Genomic DNA, 26,852 nt, shown 5'->3' with positions numbered 1-26,852 from the left:
TCTACTTCTGAGCTGACTAATTTACCTTTAATTCCTTGGTGCTTTCATTTAGCAGGCGATTCATGATGTGATTTTCCTACTTTATTTGCTTTCTCCTGGGATGAAGCTCACTGTTTCAGTGAGTCACATAAGCTCATTACTAGATTTCTATTTTTTCTATGGCAGAAAGAGATGATGTAATGCTCTAGCATATCATTTGTGTAGTAAATATTGTGCTGTAAAAAGTCACAATGATCTGTTGCCTAGATATGTTTAATGTAATAAGAATTCTGTTGGCTGGAATGCTATTAAAGTAGGTGTTTGGTGAAAGAAGACACATCAGAGCTCATGCAGAATACGGGGATGAAGACTTTAGGAACCAGAACTGGAATTTTCATGCACTTAGCTATCCTATTATTACAAGGTGAGCTGTGCAACACTGGGAAGGATTGAATATGTGTGTAAAATGTTTGTGTTGTTAGGGACTATAGAGTATATTTTACATCTATATTTTAATTACCTAGTTATATCTTTTCTATCTTTTTATTTTAAAACTGCTCATTTACCTATATGTTTTATAGGCTTATATAGGTATATTTATAAGTAATGCCCAATACAGTCCCCACAAGGTAATGATCCCTACAGCTTACAGCAGTGGTGGCGAACCTATGGCACGGGCGCCAGAGGTGGCACTCTGTGCCCTCTTAGTGGGCACTCAGGCTGTTGCCTCAGCAAAGAATTCACAAGACAGGACTTGATGGATTCTCCTGCAGGTCCAGGTAGCCCAGGATGTGAAGAGACTGCAGGAAGAGAAGGTGTGGACATGGTCAGATTATCATTGGAGCCATTGAAGCTCCTGCTCTTGGCTCCACAATTCTTCCTGTTCAGGGAAGCTCCAATGGTAATCAGAATTTTCCCACCGTCAAAGATATTGGTGTCCTCAGGACCGTTGAAGCTGTGGTATAGCACAGAGCAAGACAATTTTTTAATTTAATGCTTTAATTGCTCTGTTGGCACTTTGCAATAAATAAGTGGTTCTGGTTTGCATTTTGGGCACTCACTCTCTTAAAGGTTTGCCATCACTGGCCTACAGTATGTAATGATCCCCACAGCCCCCAGTAAGTACTCTTCCCCAAAGCAAGTTTTTACATTTCCATTTTTTGCTCCCCTTCTTTACAAATCCGTAACTTTTCAATCTTTTTGTACAGAGCTTTAGAAGAGCTTGTTTTGTGCGTAAAAATTTGTACTTTCTAGTGGCAGTATTTAATTTTTCATGCCGTGTAGTGTGAATCAGGAAAGGACATTCCAACTACAGTGAACACTTTTGTACTACTTTCTTGTGGGCTGTGGGGCACATTTACTAAGGGTCCATCAGACGCATTTCCGTCGGGTTTCCCAACTATTTCCAATTTACCCTGAATTGCATGGAAGTTTTTGGCGCACGCGATCGGATTTTGGCGCATCGGCGCCCGGCTTTCATGCAATATAAAACGGGGCCATCGGACAACCCGACTGATTCGGACAAACCGCAGAATTTAAAATTCAAATTGTGTCACAAGATGAACACTCACATGCACCGGGACGAAGATGGTGAACTCCGGCGGAGCTCAGCGGGGAAGCGTCCCATGCAGGAAATTGGACGCACAATCTTAATGAATTGCGGCAGCTCCGAATCCTCGCTGTCAACGCACCTCAGGGATCATAACAGGACCGGGTAAGTAAATGTGCCCCTATGTTTTTACAAATGTAAGCATGCTCTCCAAATTGCTCCTCCCCTTTATTCTTTGGGTTGATATGATTAGGGGGATACCAAATTTAAAAAATTAAAACCTTCTGTACAAAAAAAAAAATGTCTTCATTTTGCCATATTTTGACACTAATAACTGTTAGTGTACAAAGTGTACAAACATATAATAGAACTGGATATTTATATTTTTCCAATGTCTCCTCTTAACTTCCAGACGCTTAATGAATATGTAATACAGTATAGATTTTCATGATCTATTGCTAGAACGACTTGTCAGTTACTTAGCAGCTGATGAGATTGGAGAACATTTTGTTCAGTCATGGAGAAGAATGGTGCAGGCTGCTGAAATGAAATCAAGCTTGAGTAATAAAATGACTGAATGTTTTCCAGGACTATAATTATGTGAACCTGAACTATTTGCTTTACTATTCGGACTCTCTAGGTGAGATTTATCATACGTCGGCGCTCGTCCACTGGCGTATGAGGGGCGAATCTAGACTTTTTGCTGCCTGAGGCGAGAAATAAAAATGTGCCCCCCCACAAGCAGCCTACCCCTGAACCCCTGATATATGCACTCCATCAAACATGTAGGTGCCCACACTATCATCAGAAAATATGGACGACTTTACTAACTTTTCATAACATCCACAGGAACTCTGTGACTGACAGTAGACAGGCTGACGCTGTCTCACACACTAGTAGGTCAGTCAGTGACACAGACACAAGTGGCAAATAGTACCTTATAGATCAGCGATGGTGAACCTTTAAGAAAGCAAGTGCCCAAATTACAACAAAAACTCACCTATTTATAAGTGCTATCATGGCAATTTTAGCAATAATTTATTGCTCACTGCTTTGTCAAAGCTTTCAATTGCATTGGCATCCTGAGGACATCAATACAGTAGAAAGATGAAAAATTCAGATTATTATTGTAGCTACCCTCTAGGTTCCCCTGTACAGGAAGAATTGCAGGGCCCATGACAGGAGCTCAAATTATAATCCAGCTCTGTCTACATCTTCTCACTCCTCCTGCAGTCCCAGGCAGCCAAGGATGTGTTGCTGTGCCTTCGACTGCAGGAGGAGGCCATGGGTCCTGTCTTATTTTCCTGTCTTATGAGCTCTATGCCGAGGACCTGTGTGCTCACAGAGAGGGCTCTGAGTGCCACCTCTGGCACCCGTGCCATAGGTTAGCCACCACTGTTATAGATGATAATCTGCTCCATCAGCAAGAGGATTTTATCATGACTTCTACTGGCCATTACTGCTGATTCCATCCCCAGATGTCTTCAGCTCCGTGCAGCACATCTCCACATTTGGACAGTATAAATACCACAGTGACTTACAGTATAATGTCACCTGGATAACAACACTGTACTGCTAAATATATATAACCCTCACAACACCACTGACCGCACTGCCCCCCAAGTAAAACCAGCCATATAATGGTCCTGTATATATAGTCCCCTGGAATTAATGATAGCATGTACAGGACATGCTATACATGCCATTTATTATATACAGAAACCCCTGTAGTAATTAAATACCGCTCCAACTTATTAATATAGAACCCCCCATAACAAAGAGCGTTTGTATTTTGTTTTGAAACCAAGTATAAGCGCATGAGGCAAAGCACTTTACCAAACGCATATGTGTGCATTATTTATAGAAGTAACAACAATTAGGTCAACAATGTAAAATACAGGCTACCACTTATTACACACCTATGCGTTTGCTGATCTGTTTTGCCCATTTCAAAACGCAAAGCAAACGCATCATATGAATAGTATCTTGTATTTTCTAATTAAAGGGCTATTCTCGTCTGAGCATTCACATTTAGTTTCATTACTTTGCCATAGCTAAACATTTCTTTAATTAGATTTTAAAAAAAATGTACCTGTGTGAAGATAATTTCTCATAATTGTAATCATATGGTCCCTTATAAACAAGACTGTGTCCCTGGATACGACCACCTCTGCTGGAGTGACTGCACAAAGAAACAAAAAGTTTTTGTGTATGAAATGTTCCGGAGTTACTGCAGCCGTCCTGTTGTAATGAACACTGAAGCCTAGCGGTCATGCAGGTCCCAATAGTGCATGTCTGGCCCCCGCTGCCAAAACGTGAGGTGGTCGTAGACGAGGAAGCCTTCTCGTTTCTAAGGGACAACATGGCTACATGAGAAGTTATCTTCTCACAGGAACATTTTTTTTAATAACATCCAATTGAAGAAATGTTTACATATGGCAAATGAATGAAATAAAATGCCCAGTTGGAAATAGCCCTTTAACTCTTTAAGGGTCTGGCCCTTTTTTTTTTTCATTTCTATTTTTCACTCTCCACAATCAAAAATCTATAACTTTTTCTTTTTACAGCTGTGTAGTGGCTTGTTTTCTGTGTAACAAACTGCACTTCATAGTGATTGTATTTATTCTTCCATGTCGTGTACTGGGAAGCGGGAAAAAAATTCCAAATGCAGTGAAATTGGTGAAAAAACGCATTTGTGCCGTTTTCTTGTGGGCTTGGATTTTACGGCTTTCACTGTGCGCCATAAATGACATGTCTACTTCATTCTATGGGTCGTCGCGATTACGGGGGTGCCACAGTTGTATAGGTTTTATAATGTTTTCATACATCTACAAAAATTAAAACCCCCTGTACAAAATTTTTTTTCAGATTTTGAGATCTTCTGGAACTACGGTAATAACTTTTTCATATTTTGGTGTAGGAGCTGTGGGTGGTGTCATTTTTTTGCGACTTCTGTTGAGGTTTTCAATGCATTTTTAGGGATGTACGACCTTCTGATCACTTTTTATTGATTTTTTTTTTTAAATGGCAAAAAGGTGACATTTTCAAATTTGGGCACTATTTTCCATTACAGGGTTTAACGCAGTAAAACACCGTTATTATATTTTGATAGATCGGGTATTTTTGGACGCGATATCTGATGTGTTTATGATTTTTTACTGTTTTATTTATATTTATATCAGTTCTAGGGAAAGGGGGGTTATTTTAATTTTTAGGTTTTATAAATATGTGGCCCCAGATTTGTGACCCTGCACAGAGAGACCCGGCAGGAGAGCCGGAAGAAGATGAGAGCGGCGTAGGCAGCTGCGTCGCTCTGTATATCAATTGCATCAGTGACACGGTCACAGATGTGATTGATATTTGTGGTGGGCAATTTGGAAGGCCATGAGCACCCGAATCACCCACATTATATTCCAATATTTTGCCGCTCCAAAAAAGGGCTCTGCCATCTGCCGCCTGAGGCAACAAAATCATCTCGCCTCATGGCAGATGCGGCCCTGCCGCCGCCCCTCTAGCCTTTTAAATTTGTCTTCGGACTGGGCTGTGCAGCGTGCTTTCACTTTGGAAACGTCCCCGGCTGGTTCGCTCCACCGCCAGCCATGCCGCCTTCACACCATAGGGAGCGCAGAAGTATTGTAAAGGGAGAAATAATCACAATTACTGATGGTTCGTACATGCTTTTTTAATACTTGTACACCAGTAAAGTATCTGCAAAAGTTAGTGAAATACAGTTTGTATGAATAAGACAAGGTTCACATGTAGTTTTCTTTATATGCTCAGTGTATACATCAGGATAGACATGTACTGGAAGATGGAGGTATAGTTTTTGCCTCAGGCGACACAATGTAAATTGTATAATGTGAGAAAACGAGGATGGAAAGATGCAGCTAGTTGCCTCCAGCTGATAGACATATATGCTCAGTGGAGGCCATTTACGCATACAGATGCAGCCCCGGACTCCTCTGATCGTACACTCAGGGAGGTCCCCAGTAATATAAGTGTCCTTATAAGGGCAGCATCACCACTGGGGAAGCGCCTTTTCAGGGGGATGGGGCAAAACCGGGCAACATATCCCACAGTATACAGTATATGGTGAGATATGTCGAGCCCCATATTATAACGGTAGGTTGGAAAGCTAAGCATAGGGCATTATTTTGCTGCCGGTACTCTAATAAGAAAATCTCTTTATCAATTAAATCTGTGTGAACTGATCCTTACAATTTTAAGATGAAGTTTGCACACAGCTTTACATGTGTATTTTCTTTTTTTTAATACTTAGTCTTCCACATTTACATAGTATCTGATTTTTCTTTACCAGGTAACCAAGTTGTGAGTTTGTTTCACTGTGCTAATGGTACAGCAGAAGCCTTTCTTGATTCGTTTCAACAAGTACTTTTAAAGAAGGCTTTCCGCCCATCAGGAAATCTCAATTACCCGACATCAGTGAACATTTCCATCACATTGTATGCAGTTCTAGGAGTGGTATGTATTATATAAATAAATACTTTTGAAGGTTTATTTTTGATGCAAGTTGTAGAGTTTGGAGCATGCCCTCTAAAGCCTAGAATTTGGAACATATGTTGCAAAACAATTTTTTTTGTATTATTATTTTTTGGTTTTACCTGATCTAGACTGTCTAACAAGTTTAGGTATATTATAAATATTTTATATTTGGTGCCTTAGGGTTCATTCACACGCGGTATGCCTGCCGTGCAGGCATACCGCCGTGTGCTGGAGAGGAGGAGGAGGTGACCCCTCCTCCCTCCATAGAGAATAGCGGCGCACGGCCACACACACGCCAAAAGATAGAGCAAGCATGTGTGGCACCGTATCTGCACCGCGCCGCTATTGCCGTCTATGGGGGCGTACATGCGGCCGTAAATTTGCGGCTGCATGTACGTCCCCGCAGACGGCCATGTGAATGAGCCCTTAGGCAGAGAAAAAAAAAGTGTGCACTTCTCACAAACCTTAAAGTGAACCTGTCATCAGAAATTGGCTTAATAATCCACTGCCAGTATTTTGTCAAGCAGTTGTTCAGCTTCTGTTTCTTTCATGGCCCAGCTTGGTGGCATAATGCAGAAAATCAACTTTGAAGAAGGATGTAAGCTAGCTGTATTAAGTCGGGGAGGAGGATAGTTTAATGCTGAAGTCCAATTCTCTCTTTCTCTGAAAATCTCTCATGTGATTGACACCAGGAGATCTGGTCAATGATGTCAGGACGATCAGTTACAGAAAAGGGGGTGTTTTAAGGCAGAAAAAGCTTGACTTCAGTGTTAAAATCTCTGCCTCCTTGACCTCATAAAACCAATTTATATCTCACTTCAAAGTTGATTTTCTGGATGATGCCACCACACCAGACCATGAAAGAAACATCATCAAGAAGCTGCTCTGCTGATTTATTGGGCCAATTTCTGATGACAGGTCCCCTTAAAGCATACCTGTCACTAGTAATGTAACAGGTTCCAGTAGCCTATGTGATTCTTCTTTTAAAAATGCCTTTGACAGAATTCTGAATCATTTCATTAGTTTATATAAATTTGATTCATATTAACTGGCTTCCTGCTAGAAGCGGGTTGTGAGTTCCCGGGGAGGGGCAGCTGCAGCCTCTGTGTGCTTGTGTCAGTCTCCTCTCCTCCACACTAATCCAACTCCCTACCTCCCCACTTCCTGTTATGTTCATTGAGCAGGCAGGGGAAGGGGGTGGTGTGGAGGAGAGTATGAATGCATGAGGAGACACAGGTACACACAGGCTGTAGCTGCCTCTCCCACATGCTGCTGGTAGGGAACCAAGTAATGTAAATTTAACGTATATAAATTACTGAAATGCTTCAGAATGCTGACAAAGGACTTTTAAAAATCAGTATAGCATAGGGGTACTGGAACCTGTCACAGCTAAAAAGTACATTCCTGGTGACAGGTTAGCTTTTACCCCTTAGTGACTTGGCCTTTTTTTGCCATTGTCACTTCCCATTTTCAAACATCTATAACTTTTTATTTTTCCCCTGTACAGAGCTGGGTGAGGATGAGGACTTGTTGAATTGGTGAAAAAACCATTTGCTCCATATTCTGGTGAGCTTGGTTTTTCACTGTGTGCTCCAAATGACAAATTTTCTTTATTCTTTGGATTGGAACGATCATTTGGGATACCAAATTTATACAGGTTTTATGGTGTTTTAATCCATTTTTATATTTTGATAGATCAGGACTTTTAGGATGCGGTGATACCTAATATGTTTATTATTTTATTTGTTTTTTTATACCAGTTCTAGGGAAAGGTGGGTTACAATTTTTTTAAACTCCCTAGAGTTAAAGAACTCTAGGGAGTCTGATTGATCCTACCATATACTGCAATATTACTGTATTGCAATATATGGAGAATTTGCTATTGATCTGTAAAAGTATGCCACTGGTACACTGTTACAGATATTCAGCAATGACAGGTCCTGGAGTCTTATAAAGACTCCAGTACGTCATTGCAACTGATTGTCACTCCCCTGTAACATCATGGGGGTCGACAATCAAAGCCAATATTGTGGCTTTGCACGTGCGAACGGTGCCAGCACCAATCATGGATGTTACTGGTGGCTGTTTGCTCCCCAGATGAATTAAACAGAACTTCCACATGTGAATTTTTCATGTTTTTCTTTTAATTTAAGAATGAGAAAGGACAACTGCTGACAACCTTTGTATGGATACGTATGGTAAGTAAGCAAATAAATATTTAGGTGAGCTCCAATAACAGTTGTTTGAACTGCCTACTTTCAACCCCAGGACCTAATATATACCATGCAGTTATTCTGAAACTACTCTAAAACTATAATTATGTTTTATTTAGCTATGTATAACAGGGGAGTAAATAGAATTGATTGGGTCCCATATCAAAATTTTGACAGGTACCCCAAACTGTACGTTGCGGCATGCAAATATACCAGCCACCCCATCAGTTACACCATCATTAAAATAATTTTAGTTAATTAAACCCTTCCTCTTAAAGACCCCCCATAATATAATTCTCCCTTCCTTCAGAAAGTTGTATTGTTTCTATTAATATGATAATAAATACTTCCTGTATAATTTTCTTTTTTTAGGATTTTTTAACTCTCTGCTTGCTGGTCATGTGATATCACAGTAATCCAAGCCTTTTGATGTAACCAGCCTTGACATCTCGTGATCATAGACAGATTTCTATCCTCTAGAAGTAGACAAAGAATGACAGCACGCAGAGATTAAGAAAACCAGAAATAAATACAGAAAGGCGCACATTTACTAAAAACTATGTGCAGTTTGCCTGTGTAGTGTGCAGAGTGCGCCAGATTAATGATTTATGGCACCTGTCCTTCATGAATCTGATGCCCTCTGCACTGCCCCCACAGAGTGCTTCACTTTTTTTAGTGTACCTTTACCATGGGTCACACTTCTGTCGGACTTTGCATGTTAAATTCTGCTAACGGTTGGAACCCAGGATCTCAAATTTGGACTCATCAGACCAAAGCACAGATTTCCACTGGTCTCATGTCCATTCCTTGTGTTCTTTAGCCCAAACAAGTCTCTTCTGCTTCTCGCCTCTCCTTAGTAGTGGATTTCTAGCAGCTATTTTACCATGAAGGCTGCTGAACATAGTCTCCTCTAAACATTTGTTGTACTGTAGAGAGGTGCCTGCTGCTAGAACTCTGTGTGGCAGTGACCTGGTCTCTAATCTGTGGTGCTGTAAACCTGCAATTTCTGAGGCTGGTGACTCGGATGAATTTATCCTGCACAGCAGAGGTGCCTCTTGGTCTTCCGTTCCTGGGGCGGTCCCCATGTGAGCCAGTTTCTTTATAGCACTTGATGTTTTTTTGCAACTGCACTTACGGACACTTTCAAAGTTTTCCCACTTTTTTTGACTGACTGACCTTAATTTCTTAAAGTAATGACGGCCACACGTTTTTCTTTACTTATCTGCATTTTTCTAGCCATAATACAAATTCTAACAGTCTATTCAGTAGGACTATCATCTGTGTATTCACCTGACTTCTGCACAACACAACTGATGGTCCCAACCGAAATTTATAAGGCAAGAAATCCCACTTATTAAACCAGACAGGGCACCTGTGATGTGAAAACCTTTTCTGGTGACTACCTCTTGGAGCCCATTAAGAGGATGGCAAGAGTGTGCAAAGCAGTAATCAAAGCAAAAGGCTACTTTGAAGAAACTAGAATATAAGATATACTTCAGTAGTTAAATATATATTTCCACATGTGTTAATTCATAGTTTTGATGCCTTCAGTGTGAATCTACAATTGTTATAGTCATGAAAATACAGAAAAAATCTTTGAATGAGAAGGTGTGTCCAAACGTTTGGTCTGTACTGTTTGTCCTCCAATTCTGCACTTATTATCGCAGCCAGCGATGTTCAGGATGTCTCTACATAGGATAGATAGGTCTATGAATAATTACCCAAGACATAAAGCTGAGGCCGAAGATACATGCCATACGGTGTCACCAAAATTTACTGAACATATACCTTTTTTCCAGCAGTAACCAGCATTATATAGTGCAGTCTGATATAAATTTCCATTCTGTGTATACTGCTGGATGCTACATACTGAGAAGACCGTGGCCTAAAGGATGCTTCCATGTGTCATTATGGGGCATATTTATCAGGACCTCTGCGCACCGCCACTGGCGCAGAGGCCCTGAAATAATCGCAAATGCTAGCTTATTGCTAGCTTTTGCGATTATTTTCCCCAATCCGCCACCTTCACGCCAGTGGGGCGTGAAGGGGTGTGAAGGGGGGGCGCGGCCGGACGGGAGTGGGCCGGCGAGGGGCGTTACTGTCCCCGCGCCTGTGCACTCGCTGCTGCCGGCGACTTTTCATACGTGAAAAGTCGCCGGTTGCGTTTTTTTCTACGCCAGGCAGGGCCTGGCGTAGGATAAACGCTGCGCATCTGGCAGCCCGATACATGAAGAGGCAGAAGCCTCTTCATGTATCGGGCTGCAAATTTGCAGCGGCGGGGCTATCATACGCTGGCGCACGAGCGCCAGCGTATGATAAATATCCCCCTATAAGTCTATGGACTTATTCAATATGTATGTTAGTAAATTCCCTGGCATACGTGCTGAACATGTCCAATACTCAAAAGCCCACATTTATTAAAGTGTTTGCACCAGTTTTCTGTCTGACTTTGCACTAGAAAGAATGTGCAAACTGCTTGCACATGTATTTATAAAGTGTCTGCACCAGTTTTGTGTCGCGGCTGCACTGTGTCTGACAAGACAGTATAAATCAGCACCTAATTGGTGTGTAAATGCTTAGTTGTAGTCTGCACCACATGTATTACTTACGTGCGGCACAATTCTGTCTTCGCCACAAATGGTGCACCCATCCAGGGCAGTGGAGGGTGCACCAGAAAATGTGCGCTAGTTTTGATGACTTACTGCACATAGTACAGTTTGCACTAGTTTTTATTAATGTGGCCCAAAGTACTAACCCAGCCTTATACACATTAGCCTCACAGTATACAATTACAGTGACATATAAACTTTACATTACAGACACTAATTGCACATTTTACATTCATTCACATATACACTCCTACCTACTTCTTCAGTATTGCAGACAGGAAGGAGATTATTACAGCAGGTCTGAGGTAAAAGGGACTACACCATGGGAGTAGAAAGGATGGGCACCGCACAAGATATAGTAGGTGGAGACAGATGAAAGGCATATAACTTTGAAGTTAGAGGTCCTCCTTGTGGGCTCTTTGTGTCTTTTAGCCACTTTCTATGTCACTCTCAGCTCTCGCCCACCTGCCACTACAGCATAAGGATAAATGGCCACTTTACTGTAGCAACGTAGCGCTGCTCACCCCCGCCCCTTTTCATAGTGAAACATGGTGCTCGGGCCATATTACGGGGAAAGAACGAAAAGACGTGTCCTTTCTTTTCCCCGGCTATGGAACGGTAGGGCTCAGCAAGTGTGCTGTACCATACTGCTCCGTACGGTGCAGTGCGCCAATTGCTGGACTATGGGGGACATATATGTGACGTATATACATCAGCCATATAAAAGCCTGCCCACGGCCATGTGAATGAGGCCTAAGGCTGTGACAGGATTACACACATAGAGGAGACATGCAATATACAGGCAAGTAAAGGAAACTGCTGTTTGGGCAAGGATGACAGGTACCCGCAAAATAGACACTAGTAATTTGTCCTGAATGCAGCCAGACAGGTATTGACGCTGGCACACTTAACCACACCTAGCATCTACACAACTGCTGTCAACTCTCTGTGTGCTATGACAGAAAGAGTTGTCGGCTTGCTGGGGCCCTCTTTGTGTGGGCCCTATAGCAGCTGCTGTACCTGCTACGGCAGTAGTTCTGCCCCTGGATAACAATATTTTATCTATTTTTAAGCTGTGGTATAATGACTTTGCAAAATGGAATCCAGAGAGCTGTGGAGGCATCAAGGACATCTCTGTTCCAGTTGAAAAGATGTGGGTTCCAGATATATTTATCCAGCAGTTGTGAGTATTCTACACAACAGAAATTACTTTACTGCTTATGACCTTTCTGGCACCACTACCAATCCACAGGAGTGCTGGAGTGTAAGAGCAGCAAGCAGATAGCTATGTTCTTACATCTGGCAACAATGTAGGCACAGCTCTTTTTCACCTCTACAACTTAACTAATTGGTGGGATGTTGAACACCCACTATTCAATTTTTAATTTACCTATCCTAGGGCTTGGTTTTTGCAGGAGGAGTTTTGGTTTTTCAATTGCACTATTGTGGATGCCTGCAGTATGAAAAAAAAAAACAACTTATTTTATCGGTCGATATGACTACAATAATCTGCATAATATATATAATTTATGATGTTTTGATATTTTGGCACAATAAAAGTTGTTATGATATACAGAACAGAAAGTTAGTTTAATATCACCACATTTTGCATCACTTCTCAGGGAACAGATTAGCTGATACAGGGAGCATCCACCATCTGTCAAATCATTTACATGCCATGGTTGGTACTTCCTGTAGCCTCCTAAGTTTTCTGTTAGCGGAGGTTTATCCTATAACTTATCCCACTAGTTTAAGCAGACTGGCAATTGTATAATTGAAAAAGCAAGCACCAGCACACATCAAAATGTATAATTAAAGCTACAAAACTAAATTTAGCTCATATTACAAGATATGGCCAGATACAAAAGCACAAATGTGACACATTTCAGCCCACTAGGGGACCTTACTCATACCATATAGTGTGTACTATGCACGAGGGTGAAGTCATGTGATAAGTGGGAAAACCACATGAAGGCACAGCAGAAAGAGGGCATAATCAAATTAATATATATACAAGTAATATTTGTAGTTTAACCCTTTAGGGTAACAAGTATCCAGGGCTAATATGCAATGGACTTCACACATATTTAATTTTTTCTTCCTGTCATCCCTCTCTTGGGTTTATGGCAAAGTCAATAGCCATAATAGGTAGATGTGCTGTGCAATCCTGGTGATGGTAACGGAAATGTCTGGATAAGCCAGTTATGTTACGACCACTATAATGTTTCTCTGTTTTAATTTTCAGCCTGTGTACTGTAGTCTGCAAGATCTACACTCCGCTAGGTATATCACAAAAGATGATTTGCAATCTTAGTAATTTAGTGATAAATGTGACAAAGTGGAAATGGATTGAAAAACTTAGATCTTTGTATGTGGTTGCATAAATTACATTTAGTTCCACCACAGCGTTAACTGCCCCTGTGTGACAGCCAGATGCCTTTGAGTATTTGCTCACCACATCATGACCGGACATAATAGACCTCAATAGCATCTGTTAGTTAGATGTCGTTTTTGCGGCTAGCTCAAGGTCATTGTTAGGCATAAGGGTTACTATCTTTAAAATAGTTACAAGTAGAGATGAGGGAACCCGAACTACTTGTACGCCTCGCTTGACCTTGATATATTGCCGGATTGGCTGCTGAACAGCCAGTATGACATATTAACGCCCCTAGAAACTAGCCATGGCTTTGATTGGCCAGTAGTGTCTCCTTGGCCAATCACAACCATGGCTGGTAGTTAGGGGTAGCGAATCTGGCAATATGTCCAGGTCGTGCAGACACTAGATGACGTTTCCACCATTACAGCTGTCGACTGCTTAAGGAACAATTTTGCAGTTGAAAAACATAACTGCCTGCTTTATTTATATAGCACCATCATATAGCGCTTTAGAAACCTTATGGGACATACAGTATATACGTTTCCTCCCACACTCCAAAAACAAACTGGTAGGTTGACTAGATTGTGAGCCCCATGGGGGCAGGGACTGATTTGGCAATCTCTGCGCAGCGCTGCGTAAACTGTGTGCACTATATAAATAAATTATTATTATTAATCATTATTATTAAATAAAATGCTACATTACCGAGTAGAGGAGTGAGGCCCTGCTCACAAGAGCTTATGTTTTTATAAGACAGCAGTCATATTCTCCTAATTATGGATAATCCATTTAACTGGGGTTATATTCACCTACATGTTACATTTTTATGACCATGCTTTATGTCTAATAACTTTGTTGCTCTTAGAATAGATTATCATATTCCTTTTGATATTTTCATCTTTCAGTGTGGATGAGGACAAATATCAACAACTTTCTTATCTAACAGTGGATCACACGGGATGGGTTAGATTCATGAAGCCAATGAGAGTTGTTAGTTCTTGCAAGCTCAGTATTTTTCGCTTCCCTTTTGACATTCATAATTGTTCCCTGACATTTGGAACATCCCTAAATACAGGTGAGTAGATTGTATCACACTATTCTTCGATTTGTAAGTATGAAATAGATATACTGAATATTCTTATCATGGAAAACTTATAGGAGCACATTTACTAAGAGCTGTGCGCCACTTCCCACCTTCAAAAATCTATAACTTTTTCATTTTTCCATGGCATTTAATATTCCATGCCATATACTGGGAATGATCGTTCACCTTTATTCTCTGGGTTGATACGATCACAGTTATACAAAATGTGTATAGGTTCTATTAGTTTTTAATAGATGTATTTAATAGATTATTTCGATTATAGATTATTTAATAGATCTAATAGATTTTAAGCGCAGACCTATATATAGTGTATTTTTTTCAATTCTTTTTCAGATTTTTTAAGTTCTATTTATTTGGGCTCTACTTAAAGGGTTTACCAATGGGAATAACTGTTTTTATACCCAGCGATACTTAACATGTTTGTGATTTTTTTGTTTATTTTTTAGAATGTATTGAAATATTCACTGTAGTAACAATACAAAAACCTAGCTTCCTGCTTCAATTTAGTATTGCAGTACAAGACACTGAAATGTCTCATGGCAGAAAGGATTTGAAGGGTTTTTTTCGGTATAATAGGAGGGTGATCCTGTTAGCAATTTTGTCCCGGGGCCCAGTGGATGCTACTTATGCCACTGGGAACCTGTCACCTACTAAAAATGACATTCCTAGTGACAGGTTTGCTTTACGAGGTATGCCAGATAAGGCTACGTTCACATCTTGTTTTTCCATACATTGTAAGGACACCTTGAGATAATTCGACCGATTTGGCAAGCTGCGTAATCTGTAGACGCTATATGAATAAGGAATTAATATTATCATTCCTGACAAATCCTTACTACGTATGCAACATTCATATCCCACTCTATCCTTATGTGTGTCAAGTTCTGCCCCTGATTAAACAACCTCAGGTTGTTCACTGAGTGAGCTCAAAGAAATCACACCAGAAGTATGATGATGATGCCATGCAAGGCTTGAGATGCTTTATTTGCGTCTCAAAGGATTATACAGAAACTTTCAGTGGGACAGGACTTGGACTTGGTTAGTTAGGAATAAAGAAGTAATGTCCTTAGTTCAATGGTTAGTAAATTATCACATTGGCATCATAGAAGCAAAAGGCGTGTCTTTGCCTGGAGTAGGTAGTATCCGTAAATCACTGGTAGCATATGTAAAACATCATGCCTAGTGAAGGACAATGGCGGTTTAGTACTGCTACAATAACCCCCCATGAAGTTCAGAGGCCTCTGCTGAGCATATACTTCCCTCAGCAGGAGGCAGCAGAATAGAACGATGTAGCTTTGCTTTATTGTCAGGAGCGGTGACAGGTCCTTTTTAAGTTACATATTCATTCACATCTTGTATTGTTTGTGTCCACAGCTCAACACATTAAACTCGGTCTTCTCACAACATATGGTGGCATTGACAAAATTTCTTCAGATGATAACGATCCACAGGGTGAGTGGGAACTGGTCCAGATTGAAATCTCCAATTCTGGAAATATGCAGAATATGGTGACATTCAATGTAAGTCTTAAATAGCTGTTTCTCACTATTTACTAATTTTCCAGAGAAGTGGGGTGGAGAGTTTTCTGATTCAGCCTCTGTTTGCAAAAACAGAGTCAATGGGGCACATTTATCAAGAACAGTGCAGTCTGTACTACATGCAGTTTGCCTGTGTAGTGTGCAGAGGGCGCCAGATTCAGGATTTCTGGCTCATGTTCTGCATTATTCTGGCACTCTCTGCACTGCTCCAACAGAGTGCACCACTTTTTTTTTAACATGGGACATGCAACACAATTCTGTTGGACCTTTGCATGTTAAATCTGGCGCACAGTCCAACTGAGCTCTGGAACGCCCATTTCAGTGACAACATTTGTGTCGCATGAAGAATAGTGCAGCCACAACACAAAAGGGTCACTTAAGATAAATAAGTGGCGCGGATACTTCTTAAAGGAAACCTACCACTTGAAGTGGCAGGTATAAGGGGGAACTACCGAGCACCAGCTCAGGGTGAGCTTCACTCGGCCCGGCTCGGTGAACTCCAGTGCGTTCCGATGCTTTTCAGCGCAGCAGCGCCACCTGGTGGACGGCGGAGGAACTACCTTAATAAATCCCGGCCGGACCCGAATCCAGCACAGAGAACGCACCGCTGGATCGCGAATGGACCGGGTAAGTAAATCTGCCCCATAGTCTGTGATTCATGGCCGGCCCTGCTTGTAAATCTTTCCTAATACTTTTACCATTTTTTAATTAAGGCTGCAGCTTGTTCCTGGCATGCAATCATGTACCTGATATATAGTGCCCTATGGGCTTATTTGTTGCTGTAAAAATGCTATTTACCGCTTACATTTTGCCAATGTCCCTCAACTCCCTCATTTCCCCCTCCATTTCTCTCACTGTCATCATGTTTTGTGCTTTTAATGTACATGAAAATATAACCCACTACGACCTTAAAATGTATAAATAACAAACTTTATTTGGTTTTTGTTTGGGTCAATATGTAATCTGTAGATATTCTCATTGCTGCAAGCCTCAAAAGTGATGGACATCTATGACAAGAGGCACATGACTGTGGTCGATCCGTGAATCACAGAGCATGCGCTAGCTGTATTTCCCAGACCAACAACAGTGCCAACAACAGGATTCCGCGCATCTTAGTGATGTATCATGCTTCCCCATGAAACATCAGAAGCAACACTGCAATGATGCTGTTTTGTGGTGAAAACAGACTCTTTGCATCATATATCACAATGTGATCCCACATATCCCATCTTCGGCACATAGGGGGTCATTTACTAAGGGCCCGATTCGCATTTTCCCGACGTGTTACCCGAATATTTCTGATTTGCGCCGATTTCCCCTGAATTGCCCTGGGATTTTGGCGCACGCGATCGGATTGTGGCGCATCGGCGCTGGCATGCACGCGACGGAAATCGGGGGGCGTGGCCGAACGAAAACCCGACGGATTTGGAAAAACCGCCGCATTTTTAAAAAAAATCTGTCGCGGAGCTTGCACTTACCTTCACTCGGCCCGGCTCGGTGAACTCCAGTGCGTTCCGATGCTTTTCAGCGCAGCAGCGCCACCTGGTGGACGGCGGAGGAACTACCTTAATAAATCCCGGCCGGACCCGAATCCAGCACAGAGAACGCACCGCTGGATCGCGAATGGACCGGGTAAGTAAATCTGCCCCATAGTCTGTGATTCATGGCCGGCCCTGCTTGTAAATCTTTCCTAATACTTTTACCATTTTTTAATTAAGGCTGCAGCTTGTTCCTGGCATGCAATCATGTACCTGATATATAGTGCCCTATGGGCTTATTTGTTGCTGTAAAAATGCTATTTACCGCTTACATTTTGCCAAAACATGGTGTCCTCCGGGATCACACAGGGATTGCCTTACAAAAATAAAGGGGCTTTGCGCCAGTTTTCTGTCGGACTTTGCACGTTTTTCTAGGGCAAACTGCTTGCACAGGTATTTAAAGGAAACCTACCACTTGAAGTGGCAGGTATAAGGGGGAACTACCGAGCACCAGCTCAGGGTGAGCTGGTGCCGGAGCTTAGTTATGTCAGTGTTTTAAACCGCAGTATCGCAGTTTAAAACACTTTTTAAACTTTATGGCCGAAGCTGCTTCGGCGCAGGGAGGTACGCCGTGCCCGCGGCTCTCATTCACTTCCTATGTAGCCGCTTGCACGGTCGCACGCATGGTGCGCCGAGCGCGTACCTCCCTGCGCCGAAGCAGCTTCGGCCATAAAGTCACTTTTTAGTCAGATAGTGATTCACTAAAAAGATATTCCGTGGGTACCATTGGCTTAATGGTGTAAACAGGTTCCCTTTAACTGTAATAACATAAAATCTGATTGGAAATCCATGCTACTGTTAACTGATGGAAATATGTTTTATGACAGATTATTATAAAACGACGCCCACTTTTGTATGTGGTGAATCTGCTGCTCCCAAGTGCCTTCTTGATGTTAGTAGATATCTTCAGTTTTAACCTTTTACCACATAGCATGGACAGAGCTACCTTCAAAATGACATTACTGTTAGGTTATATGGTATTTCTTCTAATCATAAATGATTTGCTGCCTGCTACATCCAGTGGAACGCCACTTATAGGTAAGCTATAATTCTGAAAAATTCAGTTTTCTATACCTTATGCATTATTTTTTAATATGTAACTTTTCTATGAATAATTATTATTATTAACTTGTCACCAGGTTTGGGGTTACATTATCATGGGATTATGTATTTAGGATTTCATTATATATTTCAAGCTTTTGTAAACAGCATGTTACTAGTGTCTTTTTCTAAACTATTTTTCTAAAATATAATGGAAAAAACACTGGTGGCGCCCCTAGTGCAGGCTGGAAATGTAAATGGAACAAAGTTTTCGTTGATATCTGCTCACCTAGAGACACCTTGGGCAGATTTATCAAGCTGTCTAAGAGTAAGAGTTGCTTATGGCAACCAATTACAGCTCTCCTTTAAAATATTCATGAGCACTGGTAAAATAAAAGCTGAGCTGTAATTGCTTGCTCTTTTATCTTGATCTACAAATCCCCACATCCTTGTTTTGGTTATATACACACTAATATGCATATAAAAATATGTTTTGTCTGAAAGGCATCTAAAGCTTGCTGAAAGAAAAAAAATGCTTTTCACTCCACTAAATACTTAATAGAACCAATGTGGATCCTCATCTGGGCTGGTAAAAAACGTCCATAGAAAAATGTGTCCAGGCTCTTCGGTTAACATAAAATATTTTAAATGTATCTATAGACTGTCTCTGACTGTCTCTGTCACTGACTGTCTCTGTCACTGACACTGTCTGTCTCTGGTAGTTTTTTCAGTGACTGTCTGTTTCTGGCAGTCTTTCAGTGACTGTCTGTTTCTGGCAGTCTCATTCCAGTAACGGTCTGTCTCTGGCAGTGTCATTCCAGTAACTGACTCGGGGGCTCTCATTCTAGTGACTGTCTGTCTCGGGCACTCTCATTCCAGTGACTATCTGTCTCAGGCACTCTTATTCCAGTGACTGACGGTCTCGGGCACTCTTATTCCAGTGACTGTCGGTCTCGGGCACTCTTATTCCAGTGAGGGTTGGTCTTGGGCACTCTTATTCCAGTGACTGTCGGTCTTGGGCACTCTCATTCCAGTGACTGTCTCTCCGTCACTCACTCTCCCTGTCTGTCTCTCTGTCACTCACTCTCCCTGTCTGTCTCTCTGTCACTCGCTCTCCTTGCCTGTCTTTGTCACTCACTCTCCCTATCTGTCTATCACTCACACTCACTGGCTGTCTCTCTGTCAGTCACTCACTCTCCCTGCCTGTCCCTCTGTCACTCACTCTCCCCGCCTGTCTCTCTGTCACTCACTCTACCTCTCACATAAGCTGTATTATATTCACTGTCTGTAGTAACCAATCAAAGTTCAGAGCTCATATTAATGACCTGTGGCAAAATAGAAGCTGAGCTGTGAATGGTTGCTTACTGCCACAGTAGACAATGGCTCCTGTATATGGTGGTTATCATATTACCTCACATATTACTTCACACCTAAGACTGCGTTAACATGTTGCATTCTGTTTGTGTTAATGCATGCATTTTTAAACGCATCACAAAAGCTATAAAGGAATTTCCCATTGGGATTATTATTATCATTTAACTATCGCCAGGCATTCAGTTCATATCTCTGTCAATGTTTTATATGTTAATGATCCCATACTAGAAGAAAAGGGAGGTAACTTTTTATTTTCTCCGTGGGAGTGTCTCTTTGTGCTGCTTGAAAGTAAAATATAATTTCTGTGCTATGAATTTGAAATTTCTTGTAAATTCTTTTCTACAGGTATTTATGTGTCACTGTGCCTGGCGCTATTGGTTATTGGACTGTTAGAAACAATTTTTATAATGAATATTTTATACAAAGGTTCCTTGAATCGTTCACGTGTGCCATTGTGGTTACATGCATTAGTGCTTCATTATTTTGCTCTTTTGCTGTGTTACAAAACACAATATCATTTTGACAAAGAACAAGAAAATACTTCTACCATCCATGAAGCTGCAGGTATGATATTCTATCACATTCTGGGGGAATATTTCAGTTACATGATTTAATTGAATTCAACCTAGAATTATTTGAGCGAGGGGTTAAGTCACCCTATCCAAAAAAAACAAAACACATAAGATGGAAATGGAGAATACTGGAGAATAAAATTAGTTTCCATGGAATTTATAAATGGTATATCTATTTCACAACAAGGGGACAGATTTATCAAAACTTTTGCCAATTTTATCACATTTACAATTTTTTACCTGCTTCCCAGTACATGGGATGGAAAATTAATAAATACTTTGTACATGGAAAAAGATTATGGGGCACATTTACTTACGCGGCCGACGGAGTTCACCCGATCGGAATGCACTGTGCTGCGATTCACTAAGATCATGCGGCTGATATCCTGCATGTGTCGCTTTCCCGCTCAGGTCCGGCAGAGTTCACCTTCTTCTTCCTGGTGCATGTAAGTGCTTGATCGTCCAACTGCCCGCCCCCCAGATTTCTGTCACATGAAAGCCAGCACAGCTACGCCAAACTTCCGACCACGTGCGACACAATCTCCTGCTAAACACCTGTCCCAGTGGCGCAAATCACGTCCCGAAAACGTCGGAAAGTCTGACGAAAATGCGATCCGTGGACCCTTAGTAAATAAGCCCCTATGGATTTTTGATGGCGGGGACCAAAAAATGAAAACAAAAAAAACAAAAAGGGCCATGTCATTAAGAGGTTAATCCTCATCCTCATTATTTTTGTTTTTTTCTTCATTTTATTCAAATATCTGCTGTGCTGGCATTGCTAACCAGTGCAACTAGTTAACCAGTTTTTACAGCAACCATACAATAACTTTTTTTGTTAACGTGGCACTGCATTGTGTGAATGTACCGTACTTCAATTACTTCGGAGGACTAGTTGCACTGGATAACAGTGGGGACTGCGGTCTCTTCTGCATGTGGACAAATGTACTATATTTAGAATACAGAAGATAAAGAATGGCACTCACTCTCGTGGGACTCTTCAATCCATTCAGTCACCACAATACATGGGGCATGGGAGGGAGGACAAACAGGTTATTCTGATGGTAAGAACATCACCATGGAATAAAGAGTCCCACAGGGGTAAGAGCCCTCCTTTATCTCCTACTTCAATAGCCATCTTGTCAATAATTGTATCAATGCTTGTTGACTCTATTTTATACACAGGGGATAAATATGATATGGAAGCCACTCAAATTACATCTACCAAGGGAAACCAGTCCCAGATATTTCTAAGCAGCATCTCAGGTGATCTACATACTATGAGGCAGGTGATGGAAGGTCAGGATGAAAAGAAAAAAATAGCAGAGCAGTGGTTGCAAATTGGGCTTATTCTTGATGCACTGGTTTACCGGTTCTACCTTTTCTTCATGACTGTTTATGCTATAATACTTTTGGCTATATGGGGGACTTGGTATCATGCATAAAGAAATTCTCTTTATATAATAGTTATACAAGGCTCAAACATTATTTCCTAAAGAAACTGGTAATTGGTTAAATGCAACCCTTCTTCACTTAAATAACATTACCAGTCCCTACATTTTGTATTATTACATTGTCTGTTGAAATAAAAGTACAAAATGAAAAATAAAAAATTTTAAGCGTAACCAAACATGTGTCTTTTCTCTTTTCTCTCCTATTGTAAGAAACAATATTACTTTCTCTAACATTTACTTATTATAGCTAAGAGCCGCTCCATACACAGTGGATTCTTGCTGCATTATGCAGCTAACACCCGCGGGTGACCAGTCATCTTGAATCAGATATTGCCACATCCCAAAATGCCTATTCTATCAATATATATACACAGTTATTTCTGGCGGTGAATCCCGTAACAGAAAATAGCGCCCAAAATGCCACTTTTTGATAAAAAGGTCATACAGTCCTTAAAATGGTAGCAATGAAAACATCCTAATGACACCTCCATATGCCAAAGTATGCAAAAAATTATTAGCATCAGAATAGGGCAAAAGATATACATTTAAAAAAACTTATTAAACCAAATACACTGACCCACAGAATAAAGAGGAGGTGTCATTTGGAGCGCACAGTGAATGTTGCAAAAGCATTTTTTGACAATTTTACTGCATTTGTTGAATTTTTTTCCTCTTCCCATTACACAGCATGGAAAATTAAATACTGCCACTAGGACAATTGGTTACACAGAAACAAGCCCTTATAAAGCTCCGAACATGAAAAAATAAAAGAAAGAGAGCAAAAATGGAAATACAAATTTAAAAAAGAAAGGGGGTTAAGTGTGCATATAAATAGTGGTTCAGGAATCAACATAATGGGACACATTTACTAAACTTCACTAAAAGAGTTTTGCCTGTGTATAATGATAGGTGCGACAGATTCATTAAGAACGTGCACCAGAAATCATGAATCGGGCGCTTCCCTGCACTGGCCCGACAGAGTTCATCAACTTTTTTGTGGTTCACCTTTAACATAGGTCATGCAACAGACTTTGGATGCTAAATACAGTGCTCGGTCCGACTGAGCACTGCGACAATTTGTATTGCATGGAGGCTTGTGCAGCTGCGACACAAAAGGGTGCGACACAATAGTGGCACGACACTTCTTAAATACCTGTTCAAGCCGTTTTCACCTAAAAGAATGTGCAAAGTCTTTCAGAAACCGGCGCAAAGCCCTTAGTAAATGTGCCCCTGTGTGTCTGGTCTTAACCTGTTAATTGCTGCAGCTTGACCACATTGCCTAAACAACGGCTATCCATGGGTGCCACAATTATGGTGCCAATCTAGCTTTTTTCCATCTTACTAGTATTTTGCACAAAATATTAAATGGTGCACCCATTTAGTCTCTGTAGACTAAAAAAATAACAATGTAATGGGTTTTGGAAGGTGGGAATGCAATATGCAAAAAACATAAAAGCGATGCATCCTTAAAGATGCTTTTCCATGAAAGAGAATTCTCAAATCTCAATCCCCTAGCATACCTCCCAACTTTCGAGCATGAGAAAGAGGGACACATAGCCCCTCCCACTTTTTCTAAACCACGCCCATTGTCTCACCCACAAGCATAGTCTAATATCGAACTTGATGGTCCCCAAATGCTACAACGCCCCTTAATCCCCCCCCCCCCCCTTCTTGTGGACCAATATAATATCCCCTAATGCAACTCTGCAACATATAATTTAATTTTCCTGTTCCTGTAGCCCCCTGTCCTCCATCCTTCTCCTGTAGCCCCCTGTCCTCCATCCTCCTCCTGTAGCCCCCCGTCCTCCAGCCTCCTCCTGTAGCCCCTGTCCTCCAGCCTCCTCCTGTAGCTCTGTCCTCCATCCTCCTCCATCCTCCTCCTATAGCCCCCTGTCCTCCATCCTCCAGTAGCCCCCTGTCGTCCATCCTCCTCCTGTAGCCCCCTGTCCTCCATTCTCCTCCTGTAGCCCCCTGTCCTCCATCCTCCTCCTGTAGCCCCCTGCCCTCCATCCTCCTCCTGCAGCTCCTGTCCTCCATCCTCCTCCTGCAGCTCCTGTCCTCCATCCTCTTCCTGTAGCCCCCTGTCCTCCATCCTTCTCCTGTAGCCCCCTGTCCTCCATCCTTCTCCTGTAGCCCCCTGTCCTCCATCCTCCTCCTATAGCTTCCTGCCCTCCATCCTCCTCCTGTAGCCCCCTGTCCTCCATCCTCCTGTAGCCCCCTGTCCTCCACCCTCCTCCGCCAGCTTCTGTCCTCCATCCTCCTCCTGTAGCTTCCTGTCCTCTATCCTCCTCCTGTAGCCCCCTGTCCTCCATCCTCCTGTAGCCCCCTGTCCTCTATCCTCCTCCTGTAGCCCCCTGTCCTCCATCCTCCTCCTGTCCTCCATCCTCCTCCTGTAGCCTCCTGTCCTCCATCCTCTTCCTGCAGCCCCCTGTCCTCCATCCTCCTGTAGCTCCTGCCCTCCATCCTCCTCCTGCAGCACCTGTCCTCCATCCTCCTCCTGTGGACTCCATTCCTCCATCCTCCTCCTGTCCTCCATCCTCTTCCTGTAGCCCCCTGTCCTCCATCCTCCTGTAGCTCCTGTCCTCCATCCTCCTCCTGTAGCCCCCTGTCCTCCATCCTCCTCCTGTAGCTACATCCTCCTCCTGTCCTCCATCCTCCTCCTGTAGCCCCCTGCCCTCCATCCTCCTCCTGTAGCTCCATCCTCCTCCTGCCCTCCATCCTCCTCCTGTAGCCTCCTGTCCTCCATCCTCCTGTACCTCCTGCCCTCCATCCTCCTCCTGTAGCTCCTGTCCTCCATCCTCCTCCTGTGGCCTCCTTTCCTTCATCCTCCTCCTGTCCTCCATCCTCTTCCTGTAGCCCCCTGTCCTCCATCCTCCTGTAGCTCTTGCCCTCCATCCTCCTCCTGTAGCTCCTGTCCTCCATCCTCCTCCTGTAGCTTCCTGTCCTCCATCTTCCTCCTGTAGCTTACTGTCCTCTATCCTCCTCCTGTAGCTCCTGTCCTCTGTCCTCCTCCAGCATCCTCCTCTGGTCCCCCAGCCTCTTCCTGTCCCCCAGCCTCCTCTAGTCCTCCAGCCTCCTCCTGTCCCCCAGCCGCCTCTAGCATCCTACTGTCCTCCAGCCTGCTCCAGTATCCTCCTCCTCCTGTCCTCCAGCCCTAGAGCCTCCTCCTTCTGTCCCCCAGCCCTGCTATCCTCTACCCTCCTCCTGTCCTCCAGCCTGCTCCAGCATCCTCCTCCTCCTGTACCCCAGCCTCCTCCATCCCTTATCTTCCTGCTGTTCTCCAGCCTGCTCCTCGTGTCCCCAGCCTCCTCCTCCTGTCCCCCAGCCTGCTCCAGCATCCTCCTTCTGCTCCCCAGCCTCCTTCTGATTTCCCAAACTCCTCGTTTCCCCCAGCCTTCTCCTGTCTTCCAGCCTCCTCCTCCTGTCCCTCAGACTCCTCTAGCATCCTCCTGTTCACTAGCCTCCTCCTCCTGTCCCCCAGCCTCCTCTAGCATCCTTCTGTCTGTCCACTAGCCTCCTCCTCCTGTCCACCAGCCTCCTCTAACATCCTCCTGTTCACTATCCTCCTCCTCCTGTCCCCCAGCGTCCTCTAGCATCCTCCTGTCCACTAGCCTCCTCCTCCTGTCCCTCAGCCTCCTCTAGCATCCTCCTGTCCACTAGCCTCCTCCTCCTGTCCCCCAGCCTCCTCTAGAATCCTTCTGTCTGTCCACTAGCCTCCTCCTCCTGTCCCTCAGCCTCCTCTAGCATCCTCCTGTCCACTAGCCTCCTCCTCCTGTCCCCCAGCCTCCTCTAGCATCCTCCTGTCCACTAGCCTCCTCCTTCTGTCCCCCAGCGTCCTCTAGCATCCTCCTGTCCTCCAGCCTTATCCACCTGTCCCCCAGCCTCCTCTAGCATCCTCCTTTCCTCCAGCCTCCTCCTCCTGTCCTCCAGCCTCCTCCTCCTTTGTCGAAAGGATCGACAAAACAATAACTGACTTCCGGGTGGAAACAGAAAGTAAGAAAAGGGCAAAGTTTTTGAGAGATACCGAAGACTATCAACAAAAGAGAGTATATAAGTGGCAAGATTCGAATTTTCAGGGATTCCGACAAAGACAAAGATACCAACGACGATCATCTTCGTCAAGCGGCGACAGATCCACTGACTCAAGACAACATCGTTTTTTAGGCCACAGACGCCCCCCTACCTCTCATCAACACCCAGACTCCCGTACCCAACCAGACCCAAACGACCAACGAGACGAGGACACAAGAAGACAACCTCCTCCTCCCCGATCCCAGACCCGATCCCAGGTCACACTGTATACATATGTATATATATATATATACATGTCACACTGCCCCCCCACATTATATACCTGTCACACTGCCCCCCACATTATATACATGTCACACTGCCCCCCCACATTATATACCTGCACACTTCCCCCAACACATTTTATACCTGTCACACTGCCCCCACACATTATATACCTGTCACACTGCCCCCCACATTATATACCTGTCACACTGCCCCCCACACATAATATACCTGTCACACTGCCCCCCACACATTATATACCTGTCACACTGCCCCCCACTGTTAGGATAGGGTACACACAAGACAGGGGAAGGTGAGCCCTGAGCTTACCCCAACCTCTGTCCCTTCCTATAGCCCCCCCACGCTAAACCGTGGGGCGACTACTTGAAGACTCGGAATATACTGAGTAAGTGTGGATAAGGGCAAACACAAACAGACTGACAAACATAGAACATGAAAGAATAGTAAACAAGCCGGAGTCACAACTAGAGGGAACGTCAAAGGCAGAATCAGTAAGCAAGAGTCAAAGTCCAAAAACTAACCGAGTTAACAACAATATAGATACAGATACTGAGCAATACAAACGAGCAGCAACCAGGGAGAAAGGGATTTTCAAACACTGGCACTGGGAACTAGTGAAGCTGCAATTTATGCAGCCAGAACTCCACCTCCAGAATCTGATAGGAGCTGGACAGTACCTGGGAATT

General features: G+C 43.0%; 1 protein-coding gene across 1 annotated transcript; it reads left to right on the top strand.

Moving 5' to 3' along the window:
• The first annotated feature begins 311 nt into the window (after positions 1–311).
• LOC140120568 (5-hydroxytryptamine receptor 3A-like) lies at positions 312–21,963 on the top strand. Its single transcript, XM_072139558.1, has 9 exons — positions 312–403; positions 5,847–6,010; positions 8,185–8,229; positions 11,927–12,036; positions 14,136–14,305; positions 15,710–15,855; positions 18,239–18,449; positions 20,172–20,390; positions 21,581–21,963. The coding sequence occupies exons 1-9, from the start codon at positions 328–330 to the stop codon at positions 21,838–21,840; spliced, it is 1,401 nt and encodes a 466-aa protein (XP_071995659.1). The 5' UTR covers positions 312–327; the 3' UTR covers positions 21,841–21,963.
• Positions 21,964–26,852: the final 4,889 nt, after the last annotated feature.

Source organism: Engystomops pustulosus, chromosome 3 (genome assembly GCF_040894005.1).
Source record: "Engystomops pustulosus chromosome 3, aEngPut4.maternal, whole genome shotgun sequence".
Lineage (NCBI taxonomy): Eukaryota > Metazoa > Chordata > Amphibia > Anura > Leptodactylidae > Engystomops > Engystomops pustulosus.
Note: the sequence above shows the minus strand (reverse complement) of the source record. Positions and strands in the feature narration are given on the sequence as shown.

Excerpts from the sequence above, each read along its gene's own strand:
- LOC140120568 (XM_072139558.1), top strand. The coding sequence starts at position 328 with ATGCAGAATACGGGGATGAAGACTTTAGGAACCAGAACTGGAATTTTC. Across the intron at positions 8,230-11,926 it reads CCTTTGTATGGATACGTATG|CTGTGGTATAATGACTTTGC; the intron begins GTAAGTAAGCAA and ends TCTATTTTTAAG. Across the intron at positions 20,391-21,580 it reads TACCATCCATGAAGCTGCAG|GGGATAAATATGATATGGAA; the intron begins GTATGATATTCT and ends TTTTATACACAG.